General features: G+C 47.0%; 2 protein-coding genes across 3 annotated transcripts in view; both read left to right on the top strand.

Annotated features, from left to right (window-relative positions):
- The window catches only part of QSOX2 (quiescin sulfhydryl oxidase 2), a gene marked incomplete at its 5' end in the record, with an annotated part of 28,591 nt that extends 11,584 nt beyond the window's left edge, over positions 1–17,007 (top strand). For both annotated transcript variants that reach the window (XM_082327259.1, XM_082327258.1), the window contains 5 exons: positions 1,917–2,046; positions 4,211–4,333; positions 5,497–5,647; positions 9,792–9,980; positions 12,602–17,007. In XM_082327259.1, the coding sequence (XP_082183385.1) occupies positions 1,917–2,046; positions 4,211–4,333; positions 5,497–5,647; positions 9,792–9,980; positions 12,602–13,152 (1,144 nt within the window). In that variant the 3' untranslated portion in view covers positions 13,153–17,007. The remainder of the gene's footprint in view (positions 1–1,916; positions 2,047–4,210; positions 4,334–5,496; positions 5,648–9,791; positions 9,981–12,601) is intronic.
- Positions 17,008–20,278: 3,271 nt separating this feature from the next.
- LHX3 (LIM homeobox 3) lies at positions 20,279–26,630 on the top strand (the record flags this gene model as incomplete). The annotated part of the gene is made up of 6 exons (XM_082327341.1): positions 20,279–20,348; positions 23,250–23,421; positions 23,621–23,823; positions 24,031–24,182; positions 24,299–24,470; positions 26,212–26,630. 6 exons carry the CDS (start codon positions 20,279–20,281, stop codon positions 26,628–26,630), a joined length of 1,188 nt encoding a protein of 395 aa, XP_082183467.1.
- Positions 26,631–27,582: the final 952 nt, after the last annotated feature.

Genomic DNA, 27,582 nt, shown 5'->3' with positions numbered 1-27,582 from the left:
TCAACTTCATCTATTTCTCAGTATATTCAGGTAACACTTGTGAATTAGTTTAATTCCAGCCTCAAGGTTACAACTTCTTTACGATTGTGAGCAGTGTTTCAAACAATTCAGAGTTCAAATTATTGAGAGCTGCCAATATTTGGTTTTTAGCAGCAAGCATCTGCACTGCTATGGAAGGAATGTTTTTCTCCAAAAGTATTGCTAAGTACTTAATTGACTTAAAAATACCAAGGACGCATCACCCATTACCTGGTGTAAATAGATCACTGGTTTGAATTGTTGGAAAACTTCAAGTAATTGGCGTCCCTGAAAAAATAAATAGTAAAATAACAAGCTATAACATTTCCGTGGAAAACAAGAGTTCTCTGTGTGTATAATAGTGAAGCAGTGCCCACTAAAAAGTGCTTGTCAAATGCAAGTATAATAGAAAACACTAAAGTCACTGTAAAAGACATTTATCATACAAAATCCGGTAAGGTTTGTCTTCACCCTCTTCCCCTCTTTGTCTGTTTGAGAGAAGGATGCAAAGGCTTTGCAGAGAGATAATCCCTCAGCATCTTTAGATGGAAAAAGATGTAGGACCGAGTGCTTTCATTTTGTACTTATTTTCCTTTCATGGACACTATTAGTGTCATCTTCTTTCAATGACTATTATAAGATATTTTATATGAAACATTCTGTTATCAAAACAACTCAGTTAAATTGAGCTGCTTTCCAGCAAGACAAAATCTTGTTGATGTGAATCTCAAGTCCAAGTATATTCTAAATAGGATTCTTTGGGGGGAACCTCCTGCATTCACATGGATGTCTCTTTATTTAAGAAACTTGAAGCAGAATTTTGCTGTTCTTTTAAATGTGAGTGAGTACGTTATTAATTAAGGAGATAACTTCAGAGTAAGTCTGTAGTTTAAGCTGTTAAGAATATAGATTATTCCATATTTTAGTATGTTATTTCCTGCATGTTACTTAAGAGGTGGGGCCAGCCAGTTTCTTGGATGATTGTTCTTTTAATTTGGTTTGGTTTTAGAAATAATAGTGCTGCTGAACTGTTACAAGAATTGTTTAACTCTATTAACTATGAGAACTTCGGTTTGTTTGGTTACATTGCTCTGTGTCATACTGTCTAGAGTTTGTACTGAAAGCACGGAAAGCCAGGGTGTTTTACTTGATGTATTTGTACTTTGTAAAGTGTTCTTATTGTTATGAAGATATTTGGTTGTGAGAAGGAACTCTTAAAATCTTTGATTTGCTTTACGTGTTTTACTTGTACCTGTCATAAGGTACATAATTCTGTCTTAAGAGCTGGTGATTAAAATTGACCCTTAAACTTGTATGCAAAGATCCCACAGTAAAACTACTGCACTTGGGAGAGGATTTCTAGATTCAGTCCTTTCCAACATTGACCTTTTTTGGTCTTGTTTGCACTCCTGCTCTGTGTATAATCTACTTCTCAACAAAAGTCTCCCTTTTTTCCTAGCATGTCATTTTTCCATTTGTGGTCAGTCCTGAAGAGAAGCTATAATTTCTTTACCCTAGCTGTTTCCTTGCCAACAATGTCAGGGTTATAATTTCATTACAAAGTAAAGCTGGCTGGGAGGCAAAAAGTTTAGTCAAATATAAAAGAAATTCTTGTATGCGGTTATGCTTCATTTGTCTAAGCTCTGAACAAAATGACATAAAATTACTCTTTTAAGAGAGTACAGTGAAACTCATTGAACTTGACATTCACCATACCGAGCACCTGAAGTAACTGCTGCGTCTTCCCATACTGGTGTAGGATATGCCGCAATCACTGTGGAGTGGCAAATGTTGAGGTTTTAATGACACCTACTATATATCAATTTTACCTTCATGACTGGTGAGAAAATGAGCGAAAGAAACCTGCCACTTTATAACATTATATATGTGTGTTTCAGATCTAAGCTGTACATGGCTGACCTTGAATCGGGATTGCATTACCTGCTCAGGGTAGAGCTTGCTACGCACAAGACACTTGAGGGAGCTGAGCTAAAGACCTTCAAGGATTTTGTTACCATCTCTGCCAAGGTATACACTTCTAGTCTTTGATTATTTGTAAGAATAAAGTGACTCTAACATAAAATTTATTATGTGACATAAGTCTCTCAAAATGTCTTTCAGAATGTTTAAATATATGCTTCCTCACTAGCTTAAAAAATAGTTTTGTGGGTTTCTTTAAATGTTATTTTTGAGTTATTGTATGCCGTTCTGACATACTTTTGGGTTGAAATGCATTTTAATTTAATCTTAGAGGGCTCGAAATTAAATAAAGCTTTAGTAGTCTGCAGCATATTGAACAAACACTGTAAATATAGTCCATTTATCAGATTTTCAAGATAAGTAGCTATTGTAACTGAGTGGGATTCAAAAACCCTTTGTTTTTCATTCTTGACTTTTGGATTTCGGTAGTGCATACTCGACAAATGGTCCTCTATTTAGAGAGATTAGTAACTTCTGTCTAAATTTTGAATATTAGTGAGCTTTTGAATTTAATTAATTGAGTATTTCAAAATAATTGAGGTATTGAATATAATTGAGTATTTAAAAATAAAGATGCTTACATTTTACATTTGAGTAAATATACAAGATATGTAATATAATGTGATATGACTTGGAAAAAAAAAAAAAAAGAAAGAATTTAACTTTATAATGACAGCCTACTGAAATGACCATTGTCTCCTTATATTTACTTACTGAGCAGATAACACTTTGTTTTATTTTAAAGAAAGTGAATCAATATCTACTTAAGGGAATAACAAGGCCTATATGAACTATTTCCAAATATCTGCATTTATCTGAAAATCAGACAGACAGTTTCGCGCCCCCCCGCAGCCATCAGAGGTCAGAAATCTCTAGCTGGCCTCATTTCTTTAAGAAAGTGTAGTGGTAATCTTTCCATCATATTATCCCTAAACCATCCTCTCTTCTTCCTGATGGCTCCTGGCCAGCTGATGTCATTTGCTTCCCTGGCTATTAGTGCATAAATGGGGAATGCTCTCTTTTAGTTGCCTGCTCATCTCCAGCCTGCCAGTGTGCAAGTGGGGACTGCTGTCCTTTATTTGTCTTCTCTTGTCATGTAGCACTTTCCTCATGGTTCTCAGTCATGAGTCTTGGGTGTTTCCCTTAGGAAACTTTTTATACTATCCTCCTGTGTAACAGCATTTATAGCGATGATAAATCCTGAGTCACGGAGGTCTCTGGTTCCCTACTTGGGGAATTTTCATTGTAGTAGAACTAGGGGTTTTGGCAGTCAGTGCAGAAGTCCGTTGTTTTTTGAATCGTCGATGAGACTGATGCCTACCTGAGACACTGTGCAACTGTTGTCTTTCAGATAGTAATGGATGATATTCTGGGGCTCCTACAGGAGTAAATGTAATTATAGTATGCCGTCAGTAGTTCAGAGGTGCGCTGGTTTTTTACAGACTATTTAAGAGTTGTCTTTGAACCCAAACAATGCACGGAGTCCCTTGTGTTAGATACAATACAGACAATTAGCAAAAGGGAGTTCCTGCCCGTAAGATTTGTGTGGTATCAACGAAGTGGTCTATGAATTGGAGATATTATTGATAGTTGGACAATGGCTGCAGAATGACTAGCATATGTATAGCTTGTTTTGTCATAAATAGCTTTATGTATTTAAAGGAGCAGATACAGGGACTTTATTTCCCATCTGTTGAAATACTGCTGCCTCTGGAAGGGTACTTAGAGGATGGTATGCATACTCTACTTAATTCTATAGTAATTACAGCTATCACTAAAGCAAAATACCATTTCTAGTGTAAAATAACGGCATTACCTCTGATTGTTCCTGACGCACATCTGCCAGACTGACTTCTTTTAGTTGCAAGTTAAGGAAGTCACCACTATTACACATATGAAAAGGCAAATGCTCTTCTAGATAACCAACATCATCTACATTTACAGAAATCTGAACAAATATTTTATAAGAACTAACTCATTTTACTGGTTAACATTTTGTGTGTGCAACTTGTTAAATTTTGTAAGCAAAAGTTAGTGTGAGATGGCTTTTTATTGAAAGCGGAACAAGTAATCAATTTCCTCATAACAAAAGAAAATCTGAAGCGTTTTAAAGACAGGAACAACACATTTAGGTAAAGATAAGTGTCTTGCTGCTAATGAGATTTGCGCTTTAAAATATGGGTATTTTCTTTGGTTTTTTTTCCCCCCTCAGCTTTTTCCTGGCCGTCAGCCTGTGGTGAAGTTGTTAGAGACCTTGCAAGAGTGGCTGGTGAGCCTTCCATTAGACAAAATCCCTTATGATGCTATCCTAGATCTGGTCAACAACAAAATGCGGGTAAGCTGTTACTAGTTTCCAGCATAAAATACGGCATTAGTAAAGGATAAGATTCTGTATAAATCTAAGACATCACTTACTGGTGGTCCCTCAGTCATAATGGAGTTATAAGAAGGTTAAAATGAAAATAAAGTGAAATCATTACGAGAAAAAAATCCACATGAAGGAACTGAAAATCCTGTCTCAGTTTTATAATGAGCAAGCAATCACTAACATATGTGTGTGCCCTAACATCAGCTTCAAATGATGCAAGATTCCCCACAGATATTTTTGAGTTGCCTTTGCTTGCTATGCCTGCTATCAGCAGGATTCTCTGGAAGGTCGGAGTTTAAGTGATGGGAAATTTACCCACCGAAACGGGCATTATTCCTGAAGAGTTTCCCCAAATACTCTTTAATTTCCCGGCACAGTAAAGGCCTTGCTAGGAATCCCATCTCGCTTTGGTAACGCAGAGCCCTGCGATAGGGCCATCTTTGTACGGAAGTTAATACGAGTCTTTCTTCCCGTGAAATGGGATTGCTATCTGAAATTTGGAAACCTCCTGTGTGTTTTAGGAAGCAGAGAGATAAGGCTCAGAAACTGAAATCTTACACTGGATTTTAGGTGTAATGAATAAGTAGTGTTTTTGTTTTAAGAAGAAATAATAATGAATTCTACATCTTAGCCTGTTAAGACTTTACCACTGTAAGTCATGTAGATCTTGCTGAGTAATAGGGAATTTTTAATGTGCCCGGGGAAACTGTCGCTCTCAGAGTTTACAGTAGTATTTGTGTGTGTGCCTGTTGTGCTCATACTGTGCTTAAAAAAAACTTCACAAGTTAAGCTACTTAATGTGTTCTGTCAGACTAATTAGATGTGTTTGATGTGTCTTTGACATCAGTGACCGTGTGTTGTGTATCATGTAATACGTTTGCAAGAGGGATGAGTTTTATAACGGAGCATCAGAGTATCTCAGACTTAAGGATTGCTATAAGTTTAAAATTTGTTTGCCTTAAGCATGAATTCATTAGCAACAAGTGCAGAGAGAGTCATTTACTGTTCTTTGTCCTTGCATCACCTCAATTTCAAGGTAGGATCAACTGTGACTGCTGTTCTGTTCAGTAGTGAATTTAGGTCCCGGAGCTCTGTATATCTTAAATACTTTTTTTTTTTTTTTTTTCCAGATTTCTGGGATATTTCTCACTAAGAAAGTTCAGTGGGTCGGATGTCAGGGCAGCAGACCAGAGCTGAGAGGCTATACCTGTTCCCTTTGGAAGCTGTTTCATACCCTAACTGTTCAAGCTGCTCTGCAACCAAAAGCTTTGATACATACAGGTAAGCAGCAGTTACGGGAAACGCTTGAAGGACGAGACAAATATGTGCAGCGGTTCTGCTATGCAATAGAGAAAGTAACAGATTAGAGAGATTTATTTTGTAAATACTAAACTAAAACATTGGTGGAGGACAGTGGCCTTCAAGGCTCAGCTTTCAGGTTTGTGCCAGCAGGGGTCAGAGCGTAGCTTTACTGCAGTGAGAAGGCTTTGAAAGAAAGCGTGTCAATTCGTGCTTAGAAATGTGGTAAATAAAGTATGTGGCCCTAAAGATGTGAGCAGTAAAGCAGAAAAAGGAGACAATTTCAAAAAAGGAATTTTGAAGCACCTGAAAAGGGATGAAGATTGTTCAGGTTACCTGAGGTTGCACTGTTAATTTAATTTGAAGCGAATGAGATTTAACTGTACAGTTAGTAGCTATAAAAGCTGTACAACCATTAGCCAGTCTTGTAATTTTATTTCCTAAATACCCAATGTTATGACTGGGGTTTTTTTCAGCTGAACCTACCTAATGTCCATTAATCTGTGCAGTGATATACTACTTTGCAAGCACGCTGTAAAATTGCTTATTTTTAGACTTGCAGCATCTTCTGAAGCAGAGTGTTAATATTCTGGTGATGATTCCTATTTAAGAAACATGCTGGGTATATAATCTATTTTCTTCGCGCAATAGAAATAGAATTACTAATGCTAAAATATTGGCCTTCATATGTTTTTATTCTTGCCAGGACAGTGCTTTGGTTATAGTTCTATTTAGTTTTCATTTAAACCTTTTTAATGTCTTTTCCAAGGCATATAAGAATGCTAGATGGAATGTTACTAGATCATAAAACTCAGAAATTTGCAATTTGTCAGTTGCTGATTGTATGTTAAAAAAAAAAAAAATTATTTGGTTATTTCTAATTATGGATACCTACATTTGTCCAGCATTACTTGCAATCACGGTGAAAATCTCTCAATTCTTACTGTTGAATCTCCTGCAGAATAGGGATTTTTTTGGATAGCTAATCATGCTGTTGTTGATTTCTGTTTCTTTGTTTTGTCTTGTTTTGTTTGTTATTTATGGAACAGTAGGTTGAATCCCTTTAATTTAGTACTGTGCTCTGCCTGGTGAGTTTGGGGGTTTTTGTACTGGGTGATATATTAGCTGTTCAACAGGATCAGTTAAATTTCCCCTTTTGTCCCAATTGCCAAAAGTGTTCTAATTCAAAGTAAAAATGTTCTTAATATTTAACGATACAAAATTGCATCTTAAATTGCTCCCATGTTTCGGGCATAAGCTCTAGTCAGTCTGAAGTTAAAAATACATTGTAGAACCTGAAAACTCTTTGGCACACTTAACCATCAATTTAAATCGGGACAGATATGTGATGATCACTTCTTATGGTGAAAGAATTGGGTCAGTCTGAGACTGTCGGATTATGTCTTGGGAGGTTTTCCTCTCCTTATTGCTTGTTTAAATCCCATCTACTAAAAAGCATGATGTACTCCCTAATCCTTCCCACCACAGGTAGGGTTTTATGGTTCTTGTCCACTTTAAAGATTAGGGTTACCCTGAATTGCAGTAGTTTGGGAGGAAAGAGAAAAGGAGGATTACACGATGATACATGGCAGATGTTAATAGAAGATTCATCTCTGGGCTGATAAAAGAAAAACAAACAAAATGAGCCATTTTGCAATTGTTTGTTTTCTTTTTAAAGCAGCTGTATTTTTCTTGATAGTTTCCTCTACTTGCAGAGTCTGGCAGTCAGTGTGAACTCGCTATGGCTTTCTTGATGTAACGTTTTTATTGGTTTATATTTGACACGTTTTAATGTTGAACGGTGTAATTTGAACCTGCAGTGGGATCAGCATAAGAGAATCCAAAGGAACTCTGAACAGAACTGCTCACATCCGAGGATGTATAAAATCATTGTAGAAATCTAGTCCTGAGCACGCTTAGTTATATGAAATGTGTTTTTAGGTAATAGGATCTATTGGTGTAAGACAGGCTTGTGGATTTTATAAAAAAATTATCTGGATTCTTTTTATTCTGTTGCTGAAGTTGAAAGACCTCCTCACAAAATGAATTTTCTAGAGCGTAATATTACACAGGAGAACAGATATAATTAAATTTGTGTATGAATCTCTGTTCCTCCATAAAGAGGTTATTTGCTGTAGTTACTTTTGGTGTGTGTGGTGGTGTTTTTTTCTAAATATATATTGTAGTATACATGGTAAAACTGTTTTGCCTGAAATTTCGTTTCAACTTTCCAAAATTACTTTTCAGCCTTTCTTTTAATACTGTAATTTAATCTGCTTTAATCTCATAGCTTTTATTTATACATGCCTATTCAATCACAGATATTGAATGTCTGAGTAGAGATTGTTTGCTTTTTATGATTTCTTCTTGGCTTTAAAGACTTTATTTGCTGCCACGTTTAAGAATATAATGTTGTTGTTCTAAATAAAGGTGTTTATAACAGTCTTCATTTATTTCTTATGTACATAACAGATGAGTACTCTGATAGTTTTGAATAGGTTTTGTTGAGGATTTTTTTTTTCCCCAAAAAACAAAGCACGTACGGAGGGCATATGTGCTACCAAACTGTTATTCATTACCGGAATAGGACAGCGAGCAAAGCACCGTAACCCGTTAGTACAGAACCTACAAAACCTGCGTTGTAAATGACTCGCGGCAGAGGTGTTCAGCAGCAGGAGTCGGTAATTTGATCAATCTGCATCATAAAACGTGTTTCATTTGACAAGTGTGTGTTTGTGGTAACATATAGTACGTTTGTAAATACATTTTGGCATAATTTACTGGGTCAATTAAGCATGAATCAGAAAATCTGTGAGACAGAGATGAAACCATTAGGATTTCAACAAATTATATCAGGTTTTCAAGCCACTTACAGATGCAGGGGCTACCTGCTGTCACAATAAAGGCCCAGGACAAAGTTCTCAATCTGTAAAGACCTTAGCTTACTTCTGAATAAAATAATGATGCTTTTGCATTATCTTTAGTGTAAAATTGTGAATGTTATAGAAAGAAAAATGTGTTTGTGTTTATTTTAGAAGGAATTCCTGAGTTACTCTTGAAAGTTCAAATGTTGCTAAGTAGCTATTATGTGTATGCATTCAGTGCCTGCCAAAAAAGCCAAGGAATTAATAACTGTAATGAGATGCTGGTATTCTGTAATACCTCAGAGTTACGGAGTAACAAGCAGATACCACGGGCACCTTGTGAAATACGTACCAGAGGTTTTTTGACTTGGTTTTTCAGTAGCAAGGTCACCATAACTTTAGTGCCTGAGCATAAATGCAGTGGTGAATGCATAACCTAAATATTCATTCAGTTATTGGGCAAGATGTTGGAGAAAGTCTCTGCTTCCAGAAGAATTGTGTGACGTATAGGCAACGTGGACTTTGCATGTTTTAACAGTTTCAAGATGTACTCTGATAATGGGCTTCTGAAAAAAAAAATGTAATGTCTGATTTTCATTTAGCTAAGTTTGTTCCCCCCCCTCAAATTGTAAGATACGCTTTGAAAGGAGAAATTTCACTGTAAAGACCACTTGACCTTTAACTCTTATTTTAATGTGTTGTTCAGGGTAACTTTGAACACAATTGAATAGACTAAATGTGTTAGTATGTATTGGTATAAATACCTACTTTGCATTTTTAATAACACTATCGCTCACCTAGCATTTTTTGAACCTTTATGTGTTTGAAATAATGTGTATTTTTTTCTGATATCCCAGGCAACCTTTTAAAACAGTATGTTTTGAAATGTACTGTTTGAGATCACTTTAAACTCTACATTATTTATTGCCAAATAATTTAGTTTCTAAATGTCTCTAAATGTATTTTGTTGGGGAGGGGTATTTCTTCTACGAACTGTGTGAAGCTTTTAATCCCTCTAATATCTTTGTGACTTACTGAGGTATAGGTTCTGTATGATGGCACACGTGCTGTGGATATCTTTTAAATTATAAAAGTAGCTAATTTCTTATCTCTAAAGTGGAGGTGTACATTTGCTTGCAACAAGAAGGTAGCAATATTTCCTTTCCTTTTCCCACAGTTGATTTTTATGTACGTTAAAGTGGCAGTGTTGAAGCTATGTTTGTCCAGATGGTGCTAAATGCTCCTATCATCTGTATTCCTAGGTCTTGAAGACAATCCCCAAATAGTACTTCAGGTCATGCGGAGATACATTCATCACTTTTTTGGATGCAAGGCTTGTGCTCAGCATTTTGAAGAAATGGCTAAAGAGTCCATGGATTCCGTGAAAACCTTCGACAAGGCTGTTCTCTGGCTCTGGGAGAAACACAACATAGTGAATAACAGGCTCGCAGGTATGGGAGACCTTGCTTAGGAAAACCCACCAAAGGCAGCTGTGCCTGAAAGACAAAGCTATGGCATTTTGTACAACGCGTACGTGTATTTGAACAAAGATATGCAAATTAAGCTCTGTAACAGGAGCTTAGAAACAACAGTAACAGTTGTTCCAGCTTGACAATCCTTTGTTAGATACTGACTTCAAAAGACTAGCTCCACATTTACGTTGGTGTACAAGAAAGGGTACTTGTGTATAGAGGAAAACCCAGAGCGTCCCAGTCAACTATAACTCTAAAGACCGACACCCTAACCTTTGCTTGAGTGAGAAATACACACTTGAGGTAGGCTGTCCTCTAGTAACATAGTTATCTCTTATGATATATAATGAAAAAACGTCATCATTCTCAAAGATACTGTTTCTTCTGTGATTTCGCCTGTTGCTTGATGAGAGGATCTTTCTGGAGTACAAATCAAAGCCTTTCTGAAAAGGAGCAATACAGTTCAGCTACTTATCAGTGGATAAAAAAATAATTAAATTTCTTTCCGTAACAGTTTAAATAGATGTTAAAACTTGTCTTCATATTGTTCTGGAGAGATGCTGTATAGAAAATGATGATAATTGAACAGGAGACTTTCTCAGGGTAAAAGAGCCTAAACTATTAGCAGATAAGCAACTGAATAAAATAAAATTACTGTACGAAGAAAATCTGTTCCCCCACTAGATTGCTATGTTTTCAGTTAGACTAAAAGTACCGTTAAAATACTGGTTGTATTTAATCCGTTCTGTTATGGGGATATCAAGTAACTAAAGCACTAAAGAAAATTGGTTTCTCTTTGCACTTAATCTCTGTCTGCTGTTATGGATCAGTGTAATGTAGCATTAGTTACAATTTAAATATGCTATATTGTGTTTATATTATGGTTATGCTGAATTCCCAAGACTTATGAAGTATTAAATACTGTTGTAAGCATAAACAGTTTGCCTCCTTTCTCCAAGGAGAAAAAAGGAAATTATGAGGTATTAAATAAAAATATCGCCTAATGTTCGTACTATTGCCAGGTTGAACACAGGGAAAAAAGTCGTCTTGTTAACTTGAAGTTGCTAAGTAGCGGAGCAATATACTTATTTAGAACATTAAGTTATTGGAAAACTCGCATGGATATTGATTTAGACGATGCAACAGCCAGCTAAAATACCCTTTTAGTAAGAAGTATAAACATACTGGAATAAATAATAATATTAAAATATGCTTTCTAAGTTTACTAAAATTTCTCTTTGGGACAGTGACTCATTTTAATTCCTAATTCCTAAAAGCTGCATCTGTATTTCTAGTGATATATGTAGCTTTCAATGCGAAATAATGTTTGCCTGGTCAATGAAAACACCTTGGCACAGCCTTCAAGTGCGGGCCACAGATTGTCGTCTATGGCTCTGCCCTATTTAGTTCTTTCCTGTTGCTTTAGAATGTACAGAATTTAGGGCATTCTTCTTTTTGGCAGGAAAACATGAAGTACAGCAAGTTTTCTGTTTGTAATCTTACCATAAGATGTTTTGTTTCTGCTTTCTCTACTGAAACAAATTGCTTACTGAGTGATCTTTATTTAAAGATATCTGCAATGCAAACTTGCTCTCTTACTTGTAAATATTGACGAGACAAATATTTCGAAGCATTCTTTGAATCCCTAAACAATATTTTGCTAAAAATGATGGGGAAGTTTCCTGCCTTTAAAAAGGATAAAACCAGTAATAAAACAAGACTCTCTATTTCTGAAATATTTTAAGCATTAGTGTACTACTAACAGTCAGATAAATAAATTAGCTTTTTTACCAGGTAGAGATTTTTTTTTCTAAAAATGATCTCCCTCCACATTTTAAAATGCTATTTTTTAGAGCAAAGTGCAACACTAGCTACAGTGTTCGGCTCTTTGCTATCAAGACAGAAAGGTGGCCAGAGCTATCAGCAACTGAAATGGTAAAATTGGATCTAGTTCAAGACAGCGTTATATGTTTAAATGCTAAAAAGCAAGCTGAAAAATACATCTTAAATATGATAATGGTTTTTAAAGTACTGAAAACAGTTTGCTATAGTAATAATGCAAGCTATGAAAAAGACAAGCTTAGGATGGAATGGTTCACGATACAGAAACATGAAAATATCTGCAAGTCTTTGGCCTTGAAACTGCTTGCTGCAAACCAAGCTTCAGGATTAGGGAGTATTGAGTGCAAAAGAGCAGTTTGTTTTGAACCATAATTCAAGTTAACCCCTGAAAGGCCCAGATGGTGGTGGTTTTATGCCTTCTAAAAACATAGCAATTGTAGTATCTTGTCTTAGAATTTGAACGCTACAGCTTTTACTGAGAGAAAACAAAAATAATTGGTTTAGTGTTTGTATTTTGAAAGAGGAAGCAATACTTCAGAACATAATTGGTGCCTCCATAAGGAAACTTATGAATTTCCAAATTTATTCATGATTGTCTTCAGTTTAATACAAACATTATTGTGCTGTGGGCTTTTTTTGCCAACCTCACTATATATAAGTGGAAAATACTCTGTGGTTTCCAGTCAAGTGTCTGATGGTTCAGCTTTCCTAGTTCATTCACTTCTGATTTTTTTTTTTTTTTTTCTCCTCCCAATTAGGGGATTTGACTGAAGATCCAAAATTTCCCAAAGTTCAGTGGCCAACGCCAGACATTTGTCCTGCATGTCATGAAGAAATTAAAGGGTTACACAGCTGGAATGAAGCCCAAGTTCTGCAGTTCATGAAGTATCACTATAACGGTGAAAATATTCTATATAAATACACTGAAAGCCAGACTGACCCCAGTGAAACTGAACAGGGAGATACAAGGGAGGGGAAAGACAAAAGCCTGCTGAAGAAACCAAGTGGAAACAGAGAAAATAAGATCCAGGATAAAGAAAACGTACTAGATTCAGAATCTAAGGTGTTAGATAAGCTAATAGCAAATCACGGACCTGTCAAAGATAGCGGTAAAAGCGCGGTTGGATCAGCTAACCTTAAAGAGACGAAGCAGGCCGTGTCTTTCCTAGGGATTGGATTTTCAAACATAGACATGAGTCTGTGTGTCATACTGTATGTAGCGTCATCCTTATTTTTAATGATAATGTACTTTTTTTTCCGAATGAGATCTAAACGGTGGAAAGTGAAGTATTATCGTTCATCTGTATAGAAGTTTAAATTGGAAACAAAGTTTTCATTGTATGTGGCTGTTCAGTACCAGATACAGCTTTAATATTTATGATCAGGGATTTTATATACAGTGTTCCTTGTTTAAAACCCCTTTCTTCCCAAGTCATTTCAGAAGTGTTCTAGCTTAATATAGAGAGCTCGCTGTAAGAACCCTAACCTTTAAGTGAGGCACATAGTGCTATCATAAAATGTCCACCGAAGTAAGCATTGCATTTTTCAGTTAAGATTTTTCCGTGACTTACCACTTACATCCTTTACTCATTTTCCGAGTAAACATTACATTATGCAATCAACTGTGCCTGGTTTTAGAAGGAAATTGGATATTGTTTTGTGTACTTCAAGTCAGGGTTTTTTTAATTTATCCAGAGCTGATTTTACCTACCCGAGTACCGAACAGTTATGCTGTTACCTTGGCTGCTTCATTTGGAGAAGCAAGAATTCTGATTTATTTTTTTTTTTTCAGGAAACAAGAGTTCTATTCTGATTAAATCAATTCTGAACCTATGTGACTTTCTCAAATATTATTTACACTGCATATTTAAAGTAGAAACCATTACATGTTCAAATAAGTCTTCCATTCTCCCATGCATTCCAGCCAAGGATGTGTATGTCTCTGCTAGGATGAGAGTTTGGGGGCAGTTTGTATCTCAATAAGCAGCCTGAATCTGATTGCTAATGCTGTCATCTGTTTTAATGGAGTTTAGATGTAAGCAAGGACAAACTCGGCCTCGGTGCTTTACTTGCTCCTCTGTTGGATGTGTTGATGGAGCATTAGATAATTCGCCTCGCTCATTTATGAGCCAGAGAAGTAGCTGTGCAATTATTGCGTTATCCGGATGGAAGCCGATTCTGATGAACTCCAGTAAAGGGAGACTGTTTTAGTGAAGGACAGAGAGATTTGCATCAGCATGCCAGAACAAATCTACAGATGTGGAAATCCTAAGTTTCTCATGATGTCGGATCACTCCATTACAATATAATAATTTTTCTTCTTGTAAGGTGGGGTAAACACTTTGCTTGGTATTTCCCGTTCTGAGCTCCCAGAGAGCACTATCACCTGCTAGCTGTAAAATTGTCCAGTACTTAGAAGAACAGCCCGTTTCTCTTGCCCTCCTGCTGGAGCGCTCCTCTGCTTGGGTCAAGGAGGGTTTAACTAACGGTTAAGGCCGAGAGCTGCTCCGTTCTGGGATGTGGCAGCAATGGGGAATGTGACAGTTGCCTTTACAGATCTGTCTGGGGTCCTGGCAGGCAGCAATGAGAAGAAACCATGACGAGAGTTATAAATTTACCATTCGAATAGGAGTTCCTTTCTGATCCTAGCTGTGGGGGATAATTCACGTCCTGGATAGTGAAGTTTATAATCCTATCCAATGTAATTGAGCATGTTCTAGTTATCCATTACCTAATCTTTAGTTAATCCTAATAGGTTTTGGCCTCAATGTTTTCTTGTGGCAGTGAGTTCTACAGATTAATTATGTTATATAAAAAGGCTTTTCCTTTCAATTCTACATTTACAACTTTTAATTTAATTGAATGTTCGCTACCTCTTCTGTTACGCGAGAAGGAATAAATAGTCTCTGGCCAATTCATTGTATTTATACTGTTAGCGTGTCCTCCTCTTATTTCCATCATAAGCCCTAGCATAAAAAGTTTAAAGCCTAGCAAAAAGAATGGTCTAAAAGCACAAAAACTCAAGAGGGATAATTTTTCATAATCAAATCTTGTTTGTTCACAAAACTGAACATTTCTGACAAGTATCTACAGCTTGCAATTGGAATGACAAAGTTGAGCTTCAAAGATTTACTGTCTCTTGTTCCTGAAGTTTATCAAAATAACATACACGCAAAGTAATAACCTTCTGTGGTTATTGTGAACATAGGTCAGAGGAAAAACCTCCGTTCACAGGACGCTGTTAGGCTGATGTACGTAGAGGCACAGGATCGGTGGTTTTCTTAAGCCATCTTTGCTGTTTGTTGTGTGCGCCCGATGGCTCTTGCTCCAAGGTGAGAAGCTGGACTCCGCGCTCTCTCCGTGAAGCTGGAGGCCAGCTCCTGCCACACGCCGCCTCCGGGGAGCCGAGAGCTGCTGGGAGCACCTGCGGGCAAGCGCTGCTGCCTGTGGTCTGACACGAAAACCTCTCTTTCATTTTGGCATTAAGTCTGCAGCGTTGAGTCCGTCCGTGCTTTTTAAGGACCCTCCGGGTTCCAGAGTTCTGGCACAAGGAGCCGTCATGGATCTCTTCTCTTTAGGAATTTATAAGCGTCCCTATAATTGTCTTTATAGCACCTGGGCTTGAATATTAAAACAACTTTTGTAAGTAACTAGAAAGATAGCGACCCAGCGGTGGAAGGTGGCCCAGGCTGGCTCGTCGGTGCCGCTGGCTTTGTGCTGGAAGCCCCTGAGGTCGCAGGAGGAGGTCGGCTACGAGGAAAGCCCAGAGTTTCCAAGTTTGGCTTTGAAAATCAGGTGCCTTTTAAATGACGTAATCTGGGGAGATGTTGATAGCAGCCAAGAAGCAAGGACATTTAGCTTCTCAAAAAAACCCACCCCACACCCAAAAACCAAAACCACAGCACAGCAAGTATTGGATCTGAAAAATCTGGCCCGTTTCTGTGGGACTCCTGAGTCGCCTGCTGTCGGTGTTGTCGCACATTTTGAAGGTGAAAATCAGTCATTGCTGCTGCTGCTGTTTGGAACTCTACCAAATCTGCAGACCTGAGTTTGTTAGCTTTGCCTCATTCTGCTTATTTTCATCTGCGTATGAAAACAAAAGGCTTTGAAGGTTTGTAGGGCTGATTTTGCCGTTAAAACAGCAGCAAATGTGGTTTTGGAATAAGTTTGGTTTTTTGGGGTTTTTTTTGCTACACACCGTTAACGTTCATGTTGCTGTGACCCTGCTGGAAACATGACAAAATGAACCGATACTCAAACTTCCAATGGGTTTGGGTTTTTTTTTTTGTTTGTTTCTTAAGAGTGTAAAAGCCTGAAATTAGGATGTTGATTATCCGTGTTGGTGCCAGCTGACTGGCTAAGGCTTTCGCTTTCATTGCTAGTAGTCACCTCGTCTGGAAAAGTTGTCTTGACTTTGAATTCAGTTGTGTAAATCTTGGTTTACTTTTCTTATTTTCTATCTTCATAATGACAAATTCTATCCTTTTGTGTACTCTGACTGTAAAGATGCATTATGGCTGCTGGGGACTGTGTGATGCTGCTTTGCCGTGGTGCATTATCAGTGGGTGAGTTACAAAAAAGTGTTTCCTTCTTAAAAAATTGCCTCAAACCCCCGTCTCCTCCGTCCTGGAGGTTTTCGTTGCGTGTTGTGTTGTACCACAATGTCACCTTCCTTTGCGGATGGTACCACACCGGTGGCAGGCACTTCCAAGAAGGATTTCTTGGCCCTTTGTAATTCATGGAGCCTTCTTTGCTCTTCGGATGTGTTTAAAGAGGAAATATTAAACCTGCATAGAAAATAAAAGGAGTACTGTGGGACGTGCCAGGAGAAAAGCTGCACGTGCTAACGAAACCTAATGAAGTTATTCCTGAGAACTCTTCATTTCTCATTTCCAGCAGCGTGTCCGTCCTGCTGTTCCTGCTCCGAACGGGGTGGGAGCAGCCAAAAACCTCCAAGGTGTTGCATATGAGGTGTTGAAAATAGTGAATATAGCAGTTCGGTAATTTAAATATTTTATTTATTTTAATTCAATAACTTGACATTTTCAAGTCTATTCTGTTTGGTTTGGGTTTTTTACTCAGTCTCATACCTCTCTAGGAAGGAGAAGTGACCATTTTGTACTAAATTGTAAACTAACGTGCTTGTTTAAAATAAATTGCAAATGTTTGGGCAAAGTGGTGCGTTTTGGCTTTTTACTTGTATTTTCAAGTTCTTTTCAGCTAAACTGTATTGCAGGGATAGCTTGTGTGCACGTCCGTTTCAAACCATATTGGTCAGTTTATGTAGGTACTTAATTTTGAAAAGTACCAGGGACAAATAAACGTTTCCTCCATTGCTTTCACTGTCATCCCCTAACTTTATAAAATGTCAGTGAATGTTTGCAGGAGCGATGGAAAAATTGTCGGTTTCTGACCAATTATTTGCACGTTCTCTCTCTATAGACACACATCCACGCATCTTCCTTTCCCTTAAACCCGAGCATCCCTTCTTTGGCCGGGATGGTGCTAACCTCCACCGGTGCTTCTGCTGGCGCCCGCAGCCCCACTGAGGAGGTGGGACGGCTGACTCGTTCAAAGTATTTTAACATTAGTTTAATATTTTATTTTTAAAATATTTTAATATTTTAAGATCAGTAAGCTCTCTAAACCTGTAGATAAGGTTCTCTGAAGTTTGGCACCGCAAGCCGCTTCTCCAGGGAACGGTGCGTTTCCTCGCTGGCCTGTGACCTTGCCTGGAAAACGGGTGTTCCCCCGGGGCGCCCGATGGACGGGCTCATCGCCGGAACGTCTTGAGGGCAGACGCAGACGTTGTCCCTGCTGGGGCAGGGTTAGGGGTGCCCCGTCCTTGCCACCCGAAGTTAATACGTCTGCAGCCTCGTTTTAAAGAGGTGCTAAGAGTGGTGCTGCAACTCGCTGCACGATCCGATGCTCTGCTGTCCGGGGGGGACAAGGGCTGTCACGAACTGGCACCCGTTCCTTGGGAGGAAGGGCGCTGCAGCCTTTGGGTCTGTCCACAGAAGGCAACGGGCAGGGGAATATGTCTAAGCCCAGACTTCTCAGGGGAATATGTTTAAGCCAGACTTCTCAAGGGCTGCTAAGAGATCTTCTGAATCCATGGAAGAGAAGGAAGAACAGGAATTTTTTTTCATGTCAGCAGAACCGCAGTGAGGAAGACTATGGGCAGGGTCTGATGGCTGCTACAACCTGAGCAGGAGGGCACAGGAGCGTGTGTAGTGCGGAGATCATCCCGAGGGGCTTTTGTGGAAACCTGCCGTGACGGTGCCGCGGCGTGAGCGACTCGGGGGGCTGAAACCACGCGGCTGCGCGGGGCTGGCCCGTGCCATCGATGGCCCCGAGCGGGACATCGGCCGCTGCCCTCCATCCTGCACAGCCACGGCTGCCGCAACCCTGCCCTGCGCCCCGTGCACTGGGGAACAGCCGCCACCACGCACAAACACACACGCGCTTCCTTAAACTGCTTCCTTAGAGGATCAGACTAAAAATCCACTTATAAAACTGAGCTTAAAAGAGTCCGTGTGGGTCATCGCCTGCCCCCCCCGAAGCTGTTCACGGCCCTGGGGAGGGCCGAGGTGCCCCAGCGCAGCCGGTGCCGGCGGTGCCCAGCAGGACTCGCCGCGGTACCCGGGATGACTCCAGCGCGGTACCGGTGATGCTCCACCAGTGCTCTGCCTGTACCCCAGCTGTGCTCTGCCTGTACCCCAGCTGTGCTCCAGCCTGGCATTTCTAGGTGCTTTAGTTGGGGACCCCAGATCCTCGTCCCCAAAATGTCTCCCTGTGTTATTTTCCAACCCTACGGGTCTGAGCTGTCCCCCAGGCTGGGACCTGTCCCCCGGCCAGATGAACCATCCGAGGGGACAGTCCCGACCCAGCCACCGGCCCCCGCAGCCCTGCACTGTGCAGGACCTGGCACAGGCAGGAGGGCAGCCCGGCGCCCAGGGGTGACAGTAGCGGTGCGGGGCCCATGCGGGTGCCGTGGGGTTGGGGCTCTCGGGGGCTCGGCGCTGGGCCTGCTCCCCGGCTGCCCCCACGGGCAGGCGAAAGTCCCCATGCTGCGTCCGGCAGGAACATATGTGTGTTTGGAGGCTCCCGCCCCTAAGCTGCTTTTATTAATTTGTAATCCCCTGCGAGCAGGAGGTAAAGGGATTCAGGGGATTAACGGGCTCACAGTAACAACCACAATTATCAGCTCCGGCTGCCTGGGGCAAGCGCTGCACACACGCACGGGGCTGTGCGCCCCGCACAAGCACACAGACACGTGCTCACACCCCCTGCACACACAGCACCGCCTCTGCACACGCAGACACACGAGCACCTGCGGACCAGAGCACAAGCGCACAGGTACAGGCATGGGCTCACCCACCTGCGTGCACACACGCGCACACGGAAACCTGCACACCCCTACGTGCACACCCGCACGGATGCACAGGCACGGATGCACCCCTTGCACACACAGAAACCTGCACACCCCTGCGTGCGCACCCACGCGGATGCACAGGCTGGTGCCTGCACCCCTTGCACACACAGAAACCTGCACACCCCTGCGTGCGCACCCACGCGGATGCACAGGCTGACGCATGCACCCCTTGCACACACAAGCGCACACACGCAAACCGCGTACAAACAAGCACACACCCACGCACGCACACACAGCTGCACACGCAGCCCCGGCACCCCGCTGGGCACACGTGTGTACACACACATGCAAACACGCAAACACACACACAAATACACACACGCACAGACACACACACACACACACACACACACACACGTCCATGTCCGCCCCGTCCTCAATTACTGCAATTAACCTCCTCCAGCCGCCGGGCGCTGATTGCCACGGCCAGTGCCCCCCCCCCGTTACCTCTCCGCGCTCATTAACGAACCGGGGGGGAAGAGCCGCCCCGCTCCCCACGGGAGGCGGCGGGGGAGACCCCGCGCCGCGGGGGCAAACGAAATCCGGGCGCGGGGGCGGGCGGGGGGCGGCCGGTCCCGGGGGGAGGCTCCCCCCGACCGGGGCTCCCCCCACCCGCGCCGTGCCGCCGCCGGGGGCTTTGCGGGGGCCGCGGGGCCGCTTTGCGCCCGGGGGGCGGCGGCTGCAGCCTGAGCCCACGCGTCGGGCGCGGCGGCCCCGGCCACGCGTGGGACGGGGGGGGGACGGGAACGGTCCCCCCCTCCCCTCCCCTCGCCCGCTTTTGTGATGCTAAAGAGCCCCGCGGTGAAGCGCGGCCCAGCTGCGGCCCGGCCCGACGGCGCGGTGCCGCCCCCGGCCCGCCCCCCCCGCGCCGGCCCCGCTCCGCCCCGGGCGGCGGCCACCCCCCGCGCCGCTCCCTGCGCTCCCCTCCGCGCCGCTCCGCCACTCCTCCGCAGCCACCCGCGCACCTCGGACGGCGCCCGGCGCGCCCGCGGAGGCCGCGATGCTGCTGGAGCGCGTCCGCGCCGGCTCGGAGAAGGCAGCGGAGCTCTGCCCCTTCCCGCGGAGCCCAGGTGAGGGGCGGGGGGAGGAGCGCGCAAACCTCCGCGTCCCCCCGCGGAGGCACCGGGGGCGACTCTGGGAGCCTCGGCGGGAGCGGGGCGGCCCTCGGGAGCCGTGGCCCCGGCTGCGCCCGTTCCGCGCTCCCCGGGGCACCGTCGGGGCCGCGGTGGGGGCTGGCGGCAGGGCAGGGCGGGCGGCCCGACGGCACCGGGGGGTCCATCCCGGTCCGAACCGGTCTCTCCCGCCCGCCCCGCGCTCCCTCTCGTTCTCTCCTGCCGCGTCCCCGACATCAGAGCCCGCCCCGCTGCCCCCGCACGCCGGCGGCTCCGGCCCCGCGCCCGCTGGGGTCTCGTCGGGTCCGGACCGGGGCTGCCCGCCCGCTCCGGGGGCAAAGGCGGCGGCCGCCCCGGGCTCCCCCTGCCCCAGCCCCGACCGGAGCCCTGTCCCGCTCCGGGGTCAAAGGCGGCGGCCGCCCCGGGCTCCCCCTGCCCCAGCCCCGACCGGAGCCCTGTCCCGCCCCGGGGAGCGGTGGCTCCCGCCCCGGGGCCCCGCCGCTCCCCGCGCAACGAGGGCAGGGGCGAAACGGGGAGTTTCTGCCCGCCGGTTCCCCCCCGACGGCGGGGATCCCCTGCACCGCCCCGCTCCGCTCCGACCCGGCTTTTTCCCCGCTATGGAAAAACTCCCGTTAATTCCTCTCCTAAATGTTTTTTCCTCCCGTTTAACGAACGGAGACAGCGCTGTCGGGGCGGGCAGAACCGGGCCGCGCTCCCCTGGCGTGCCCGGGGTGCCGGGGGGTCTCACCGGGGGTGGCAGAGCCGGGTCCGGGGCAGCGGCAGCAGCCCCGGTCCCGGTGCGGGGCTGTCCCGATTCCCGCCAGCATCGACCGCGGCCGACGGGAGCTTAAACCCGTCGGAGGAGCCGCGGCGGGGGGCCCCGCCGGTGTGCGGGGGCCGAGGTGTCCCCGGGAGCCGGGCAGCCCCGCAGCCCCGCCGTCGGGCTGGTGCCCCCGGTCCTACCCCGCGCTTGGCGCCCGGTTTGTCCTTCTGTGGCTCTGCCCCGCGGCCGCGGTAGTTGCGCGTTTGACCCGGCAATCAAGAGATGCTTTTGCTATCGGGGGGAGGAGGCGACACGGCCGAGAGCGGACCCCCGGTAGAAGGAACGACGCGAAAACGCCGTTTGCCCGCAGGACGCGAAAACGCCCGTTCGCGGCACCGCGGTCCCCGGCCGGGCTCCGTCGGGGCCCGGGGAGGCAGCGGGAAGGAGCGGCGGGGCTCCCCGGGGCCGGGCGGCGGCAGGAGCGGGCCCGGCGGCGTGGAGCCGCGGGGGCTTGGCCCGGGCCGGGGGCAGCTCCCGGGGTTTGCGGCTCACCAGGAGCTCGGGGCAGCGGCCGCCGCTGCCTCCCCCCCGGCTCGGCCCCCTCGGGGGGGCGGCCCCGCCCGGGGTCCGTTTCTGGGCGCCCCGGAGCCGTCGCCCTCCCGCCGGGCTGGGCCGGGAAGGGGGGCGGCGGGAGGGGACGTGGCGCCGCTGCGGGGGGGTTAAATACAGCGCGCCGCCATGCCCTGCCCGGCGCTTCAGCCCGGCACCGGCGGGGAGGGCCGGCGTCTAAAAATAACGCGCTTTAGGGCATTAAATCCCGGGCGCCGCGGGGGTGGCAGCGGCCGGGGGCGGGGGGAGCAACGCCGCCGTGATTCGGGGGGCCCGGGGGGGAGCGCGGCGGTTCCGCATCCCGGCCCGGCCTCGGCAGCGACGGGACGGGGGCTGCGCCCGCGCCCCGCGGAAGATGCGCCAGTGCCCGCGGCCCGCCTGAGCGAGCGGGGCTGCCGCGGCCCGCGGAGCCGCCATGCAGCGTAAGAGCCGCGGGCCGGGCCGGACCGGGCCGGACCGGGACCTTGCGGGGCTGCGCCGCGTTGCCGTGCCCCGGGGCCGTGCCGGGCTGTGCCGTGCCGCCGAGCCGGAGCCGGAGCCGGTGCCGGAGCCGGAGCCGGAGCCCCGTCCCCCCCGGGCAGCCCGGGGCCGGGGCCGCTGCCTTCGGCGCTGCCGTTACTGGGGTTATTCGTTTGGACGCGGGGAATTGTTGAGGAGAGGATTAATACCTACAACGATATCATCTGCACCTCTGCCCCTACGCACCGCCGTACATCTCCGTATAGCTATCCATAGTTATCTTTACATATAGATACTCTTATGTCTGCATCTATCTATACCTATACAGCCGTGCCTGTACATCTCTCCGTCTGTATCTATACTGATATGTCAAGATTTATGTACCTCTATAGCCACATTTTTACCTCCCTGTCTATATCTACACCTATATGCCGATATCTATAATTTATGTCTATATATCTGTACATTTTCGTTCTCTATCTACTGTGTCTGTTTATTTTTATATCTGTTTCTCTATATCTGTACCTTTACATCATCTCTTTCTCTATCATCTCTGCCGGTATCTGCAGGGCGGCGGGACAAGCCTACCGCGTTTTTATTTTCAGTGCAATTCTCGTAATTTTTGGCAGTTTCTTCCCCCCCCCCAGGCTACCCCGCCGTTATTGGCAGCCGAATTTTGGAAGCGTAGGAAAAGGAAAAAGATCCCGGAATAATCGCGATGCAGCTTTGCCGGCGGCTCGGCCCGGGGGTTAACGCCGCTCCCATCGCTTCCCTTCTCGTTTTCCCCGGTGCCGCCGGGCGCTCCCCGCGGTGTGCGCGGCCCGGGGCTTGGCCGCGGCGTGGGGAGAGGCTCCCACGGCGCCGCGCTAACGAATTTGAACGAATATAAATTTTTTTTCGGGCCGTTCCCCGGCCCCCGCCGGCTCCGCCGTCGGGCGGCAGCAGCCCCGGGGGGCGCCGGGCCGGGCCGGTGTCGGGCGGCGGCGGGGCCGTCGGGTCGGGCGCTGACGGGAGCTGCCTCCCCGCAGAGATCCCGCTGTGCGCCGGCTGCAACCAGCACATCGTGGACAGGTTCATCCTCAAGGTCCTGGACCGGCACTGGCACAGCAAGTGCCTGAAATGCTCCGACTGCCAGACGCAGCTGGCCGAGAAGTGCTTCAGCCGCGGGGACGGCGTCTACTGCAAGGAGGACTTCTTCAAGTGCGTGGGGACGGGGAGAAGCCGGGGGGGAGAGGACACACAGCCGGGGGAGGGGGTCGGCACCGCGGGCACGCGTGGGGTTCGGCACCGCGGCGGGGGTTCAGCACCGCGGACAGCGGCGCGTTCAGCACCGCGGACAGCGCCGGGCCGCGCCGCCCCCGCCGCGCTCAGCGGCCGCCGCTTGTCCCCCCCCGCTCAGGCGCTTCGGGACGAAGTGTGCCGCCTGCCAGCAGGGCATCCCCCCGACCCAGGTGGTACGGCGAGCCCAGGACTTCGTTTACCACCTGCACTGTTTCGCCTGCATCGTCTGCAAACGGCAGCTGGCCACCGGCGACGAGTTCTACCTCATGGAGGACAGCAGGCTGGTCTGCAAGGCAGACTACGAGACGGCCAAGCAGAGAGGTACCCCTTGCCCCGTCCCTCCCAACCCCCGAGGGCAGGAGGGAGACGGCCCCGGGCCCTCCTGCCCTCCGGGAGAGGCCGATGCACCGGGCGGGAGGGGTGCCGGGAGCAGCTGCCGTGGCGGGGGGCTGGAGGGAGGACGGGGGGTCCCAGGTCCCCGCGGCCGCTCCGTGGTAGCTTCGCCTCTAACTCGCCCCGTGTCGGCAGAGGCTGAGTCCACGGCCAAGAGGCCCCGCACCACCATCACGGCCAAGCAGCTGGAAACCCTCAAAAACGCTTACAACAACTCGCCCAAACCGGCGCGGCACGTCCGGGAGCAGCTTTCATCGGAGACGGGGCTGGACATGCGGGTGGTGCAGGTGAGACGGGGCGGCCCCCGGCCCCCGGCTCTGCCCGGGCCGCGGGGCGGGAGGCGGCGGGGACGGAGCCGGCCCCGCGGAGAGGGAGGGAGCTCCCCGGCGTGCCCTGCTTGCAGGTCTGGTTCCAGAACCGCAGGGCCAAGGAGAAGAGGCTGAAGAAGGACGCGGGGAGGCAGCGGTGGGGTCAGTACTTCAGGAACATGAAGCGGTCCCGGGGGACCTCCAAATCCGACAAGGACAGCATCCAGGAGGAGGGGCCCGACAGCGATGCCGAGGTCTCCTTCACAGGTCGGTCCCCGGAGCCCGGTTCCCTCTGCCCTCCCTCTGCCCTCCCTGCAAAGCTGCTGTCCGCGTCCGGGCTCCTTTCACCCCCTCGCTGCTACGTTAAGAATTTTCAGCCGTAATATAATGAGCGAAAACAAGCGCCCAAGGAGGGAGAGGTGCGGAGCTGCGGGACCCGCGGCGGGGCGGCCCCGGCTGCCCGGTGCTGGCAGGGCTGGGGCGGGGGAGCCGGGGCTGAGGAGCCGCAGGGGACCCCGCTCCCCCTGCGGGGGGGCTGCGCCAGCTCCAGAAAGGAGCAGGGGGGCAGGGGGAGCTCCCCGGGTGGGCACTGCGGGTGTCAGAGCGCTGCTCATCGCAGCCTGTTCAAGGGGCTCTTGGAAATTCAAAAACCAGAGAGTCCAGCATCTCTGAACGTTTCTATGGGAAGAGTATGTAGAATATTTTTTTTTTTCATCCTATTTAGGGGTGGTTTTATTTGTGTAGTTACTAGTTCGGATTCCCTTCCCAGTTGTGTGGGAGCTGTTAGCTCTCCACTGCGCTGTAAAAGGGAGATCGCTGCGTGTTGGGAGGTTTCTGCATCGGAGGGCCCTGTTTTTGGAGCAGAGGTTTCTGTTGATAAACCCAGGGACGTCGCTGCGCTAGCTCTTGCCCTGCGTAGCCTCATCCCACGCTCTCCAGACCCAGGGCATCTGCTGCAGGAGCGGGATACGGCCCTGTGCCGGGCTGGGGGATCGGTGCCTGCAGCGCTGCGCGGGGGCGCGTTCTGCATGGCCCCCGCTGCGGCCCAGAGCTGCCCCAGGGCCGAAGGGTCTCTGCCGACGCTGTCCGGGCTGTGCCCCGCGGTGCCCAAATGGCTCTGTGTGCGTGTGCGTGTGCGTGTGTGGTTTTTAGGAATCCAGCAGAGGAGCTGCAATGCAAAACTCTGTGTACATATTTGCACAGACATGCGTCTATAACGTGGATGTTTATACACGCACAGCTTTGCATCTCAGCTTCCCTCCCGTGTCTCTAAAAACTATTTGATTTTCAAGTCTGTTTGTACACGCTGTGCATCAGCGTCATTAAATATGAATATACTATAAATAATAACTAAAAAATGTTGAACAATTATTGATAGCTTGATGCCACAAACGGGTTTGTATCCTAGGCAACAGAGCGCTGACTGTCCGTAAAGCCCCTAACGAATGCAAACAATTTTTACTGGTAACTTAAAAAATATTGCCCATTTTTCAGAAGTGTTTTTAAGTCGTACAGGTACATTTCATTAGCCTGTTCCCGAGCAGACAAATACTGCTGAGATTTAATATTTTTTTCTAAGCAATGGAGAGTTTTTCTTGCATCGGTGAATGTTCAGGTAGCTTCTAAAAACGATATCAAAACTCGACATAAACCTCAAAGCCAAATAGAAGTGCAGAACAAAAGGTGGAAAGACGTTGAACTCACATTTCCCTTTAAAGGATTATTTTTAAATCACAGTCTTATATTTTAATATGTAGGTTTCATGCATATTTTTAAAATCCAAAATGTATTAGATGTTTGTACTCAGAAAAAACAATAATCCTGTGGCCTTCTGTGAAGATCCATCAACAAGCACGGGAATAATAAGGAATTACAAGTGGCAAGTGCGTGGCTGCTCAGCTCCCATCCATCTAATCTATTTATACTCAGAGCTTGCAGGAGCTCCCGTGCGACCGCTGCCAGCCATGACCATTGCCCTCCCAGTAAAACCAGTCTGTTTCCCTTTCAGATGAGCCCTCTATGTCTGAAATGAGCCATTCCAATGGGATTTACAGCAATCTCAACGAAGCATCCCCTGCTCTGGGGAGGCAGGCTGGGACCAACGGGAGCTTTGCTCTGGATCACAGCAGCATCCCAGCTCAGGACCAGTACCACGACCTGCGATCCAACAGCCCCTACGGGATACCCCAGTCACCAGCTTCCTTGCAAGCACTGCCAGGCCACCAGCCTTTAATCTCCAGCTTGGTTTACCCAGACAACGGCTTGGGCATCATGGGACAAAGCGGACAAGGGGTGCCCCAGTCCATGAGGGTCCTGGCTGGGAACGGACCCAGCTCCGACCTCTCCACCGGCAGCAGCGGGGGATACCCGGATTTCCCTGCCAGCCCGGCCTCTTGGCTGGATGAAGTCGACCACGCTCAGTTTTGATACAGGGTCCACCACCGTGCAACGGGAAGGGAAGGGACTCGGTGCTGTTAAATGTCATCTACCCTTGGAAATAAAGGAGGGACAAACTGTGGTCGCTGAGCGGGGCAGGAAAGCGCGACGGCACGGAGAGGGCGGACGCGCTGTCGGAGGGCGACCCAGCGGTGGGCTGGCAGAGGACGGTGGGCACCGGCAGTCGCACCGCAGAGATACGGAGCGTCCGAACGAAACTGATTATTGTGTCTTTACTAAACACCAAGACTTGTGCTTTACAGATTTGATATAAGGTATTTTGCTTTCTGTTGTCAGTGCGTTCTCCAAAGCAAGGACTTGCTTCATCACCCATCCACACCGAAACCTTTTAAAGGGAAAATAAGGTCCTCATCCACGGTAAAAGGTGTGACAATGTCTATATTTCTATAGGAGAAATGTTAATAGTGAATCACTCCAGAAATCCATGGTAGAAAACTCTGTTCTTCCAGCAGATTTTTTAAAAAGCGCACCGATGCGGTATGTTTTGTTTTATTTTGAATTTACATTAACTTTTCTAAAATGAAATGCTCTTTAATATGCCAATGATTTATCAATAACCCTTTCCTTTGTAAAATGAAAATCATATGTTAATTCTGCTTCTCATCTTTTTGATTTGTAGATTGATAGTTTTATTCTTCCATATAAGCATTAAACCGTGACTCGATGTATTTATTACCAAATAACTACACTTTTATCACCAGGTCAAGAGGTGGCTTCTCTTGACCCAGGAACAGTAGCGGCTCTGGGTTGTGAAACTTCTGCTTTTCTTTCAAATTCCTTTGCAACAGTTTTACTGCAAAGTGTCTCAAAAATCACCCTGACGTCTTGTTGCCAAATACCTTCGGGGGGGTCTCGGCAGGGAGGTGCGGCCGTTTGCTTCGCGCCGTTCTCCAGGCGGCGCCGGGCGCGTGTCGGGGCGAGC

The sequence above is a fragment of the Platalea leucorodia genome (assembly GCF_965183815.1).
Source record: "Platalea leucorodia genome assembly, chromosome: 15".
Classification (NCBI taxonomy): domain Eukaryota; kingdom Metazoa; phylum Chordata; class Aves; order Pelecaniformes; family Threskiornithidae; genus Platalea; species Platalea leucorodia.
Note: the sequence above shows the minus strand (reverse complement) of the source record. Positions and strands in the feature narration are given on the sequence as shown.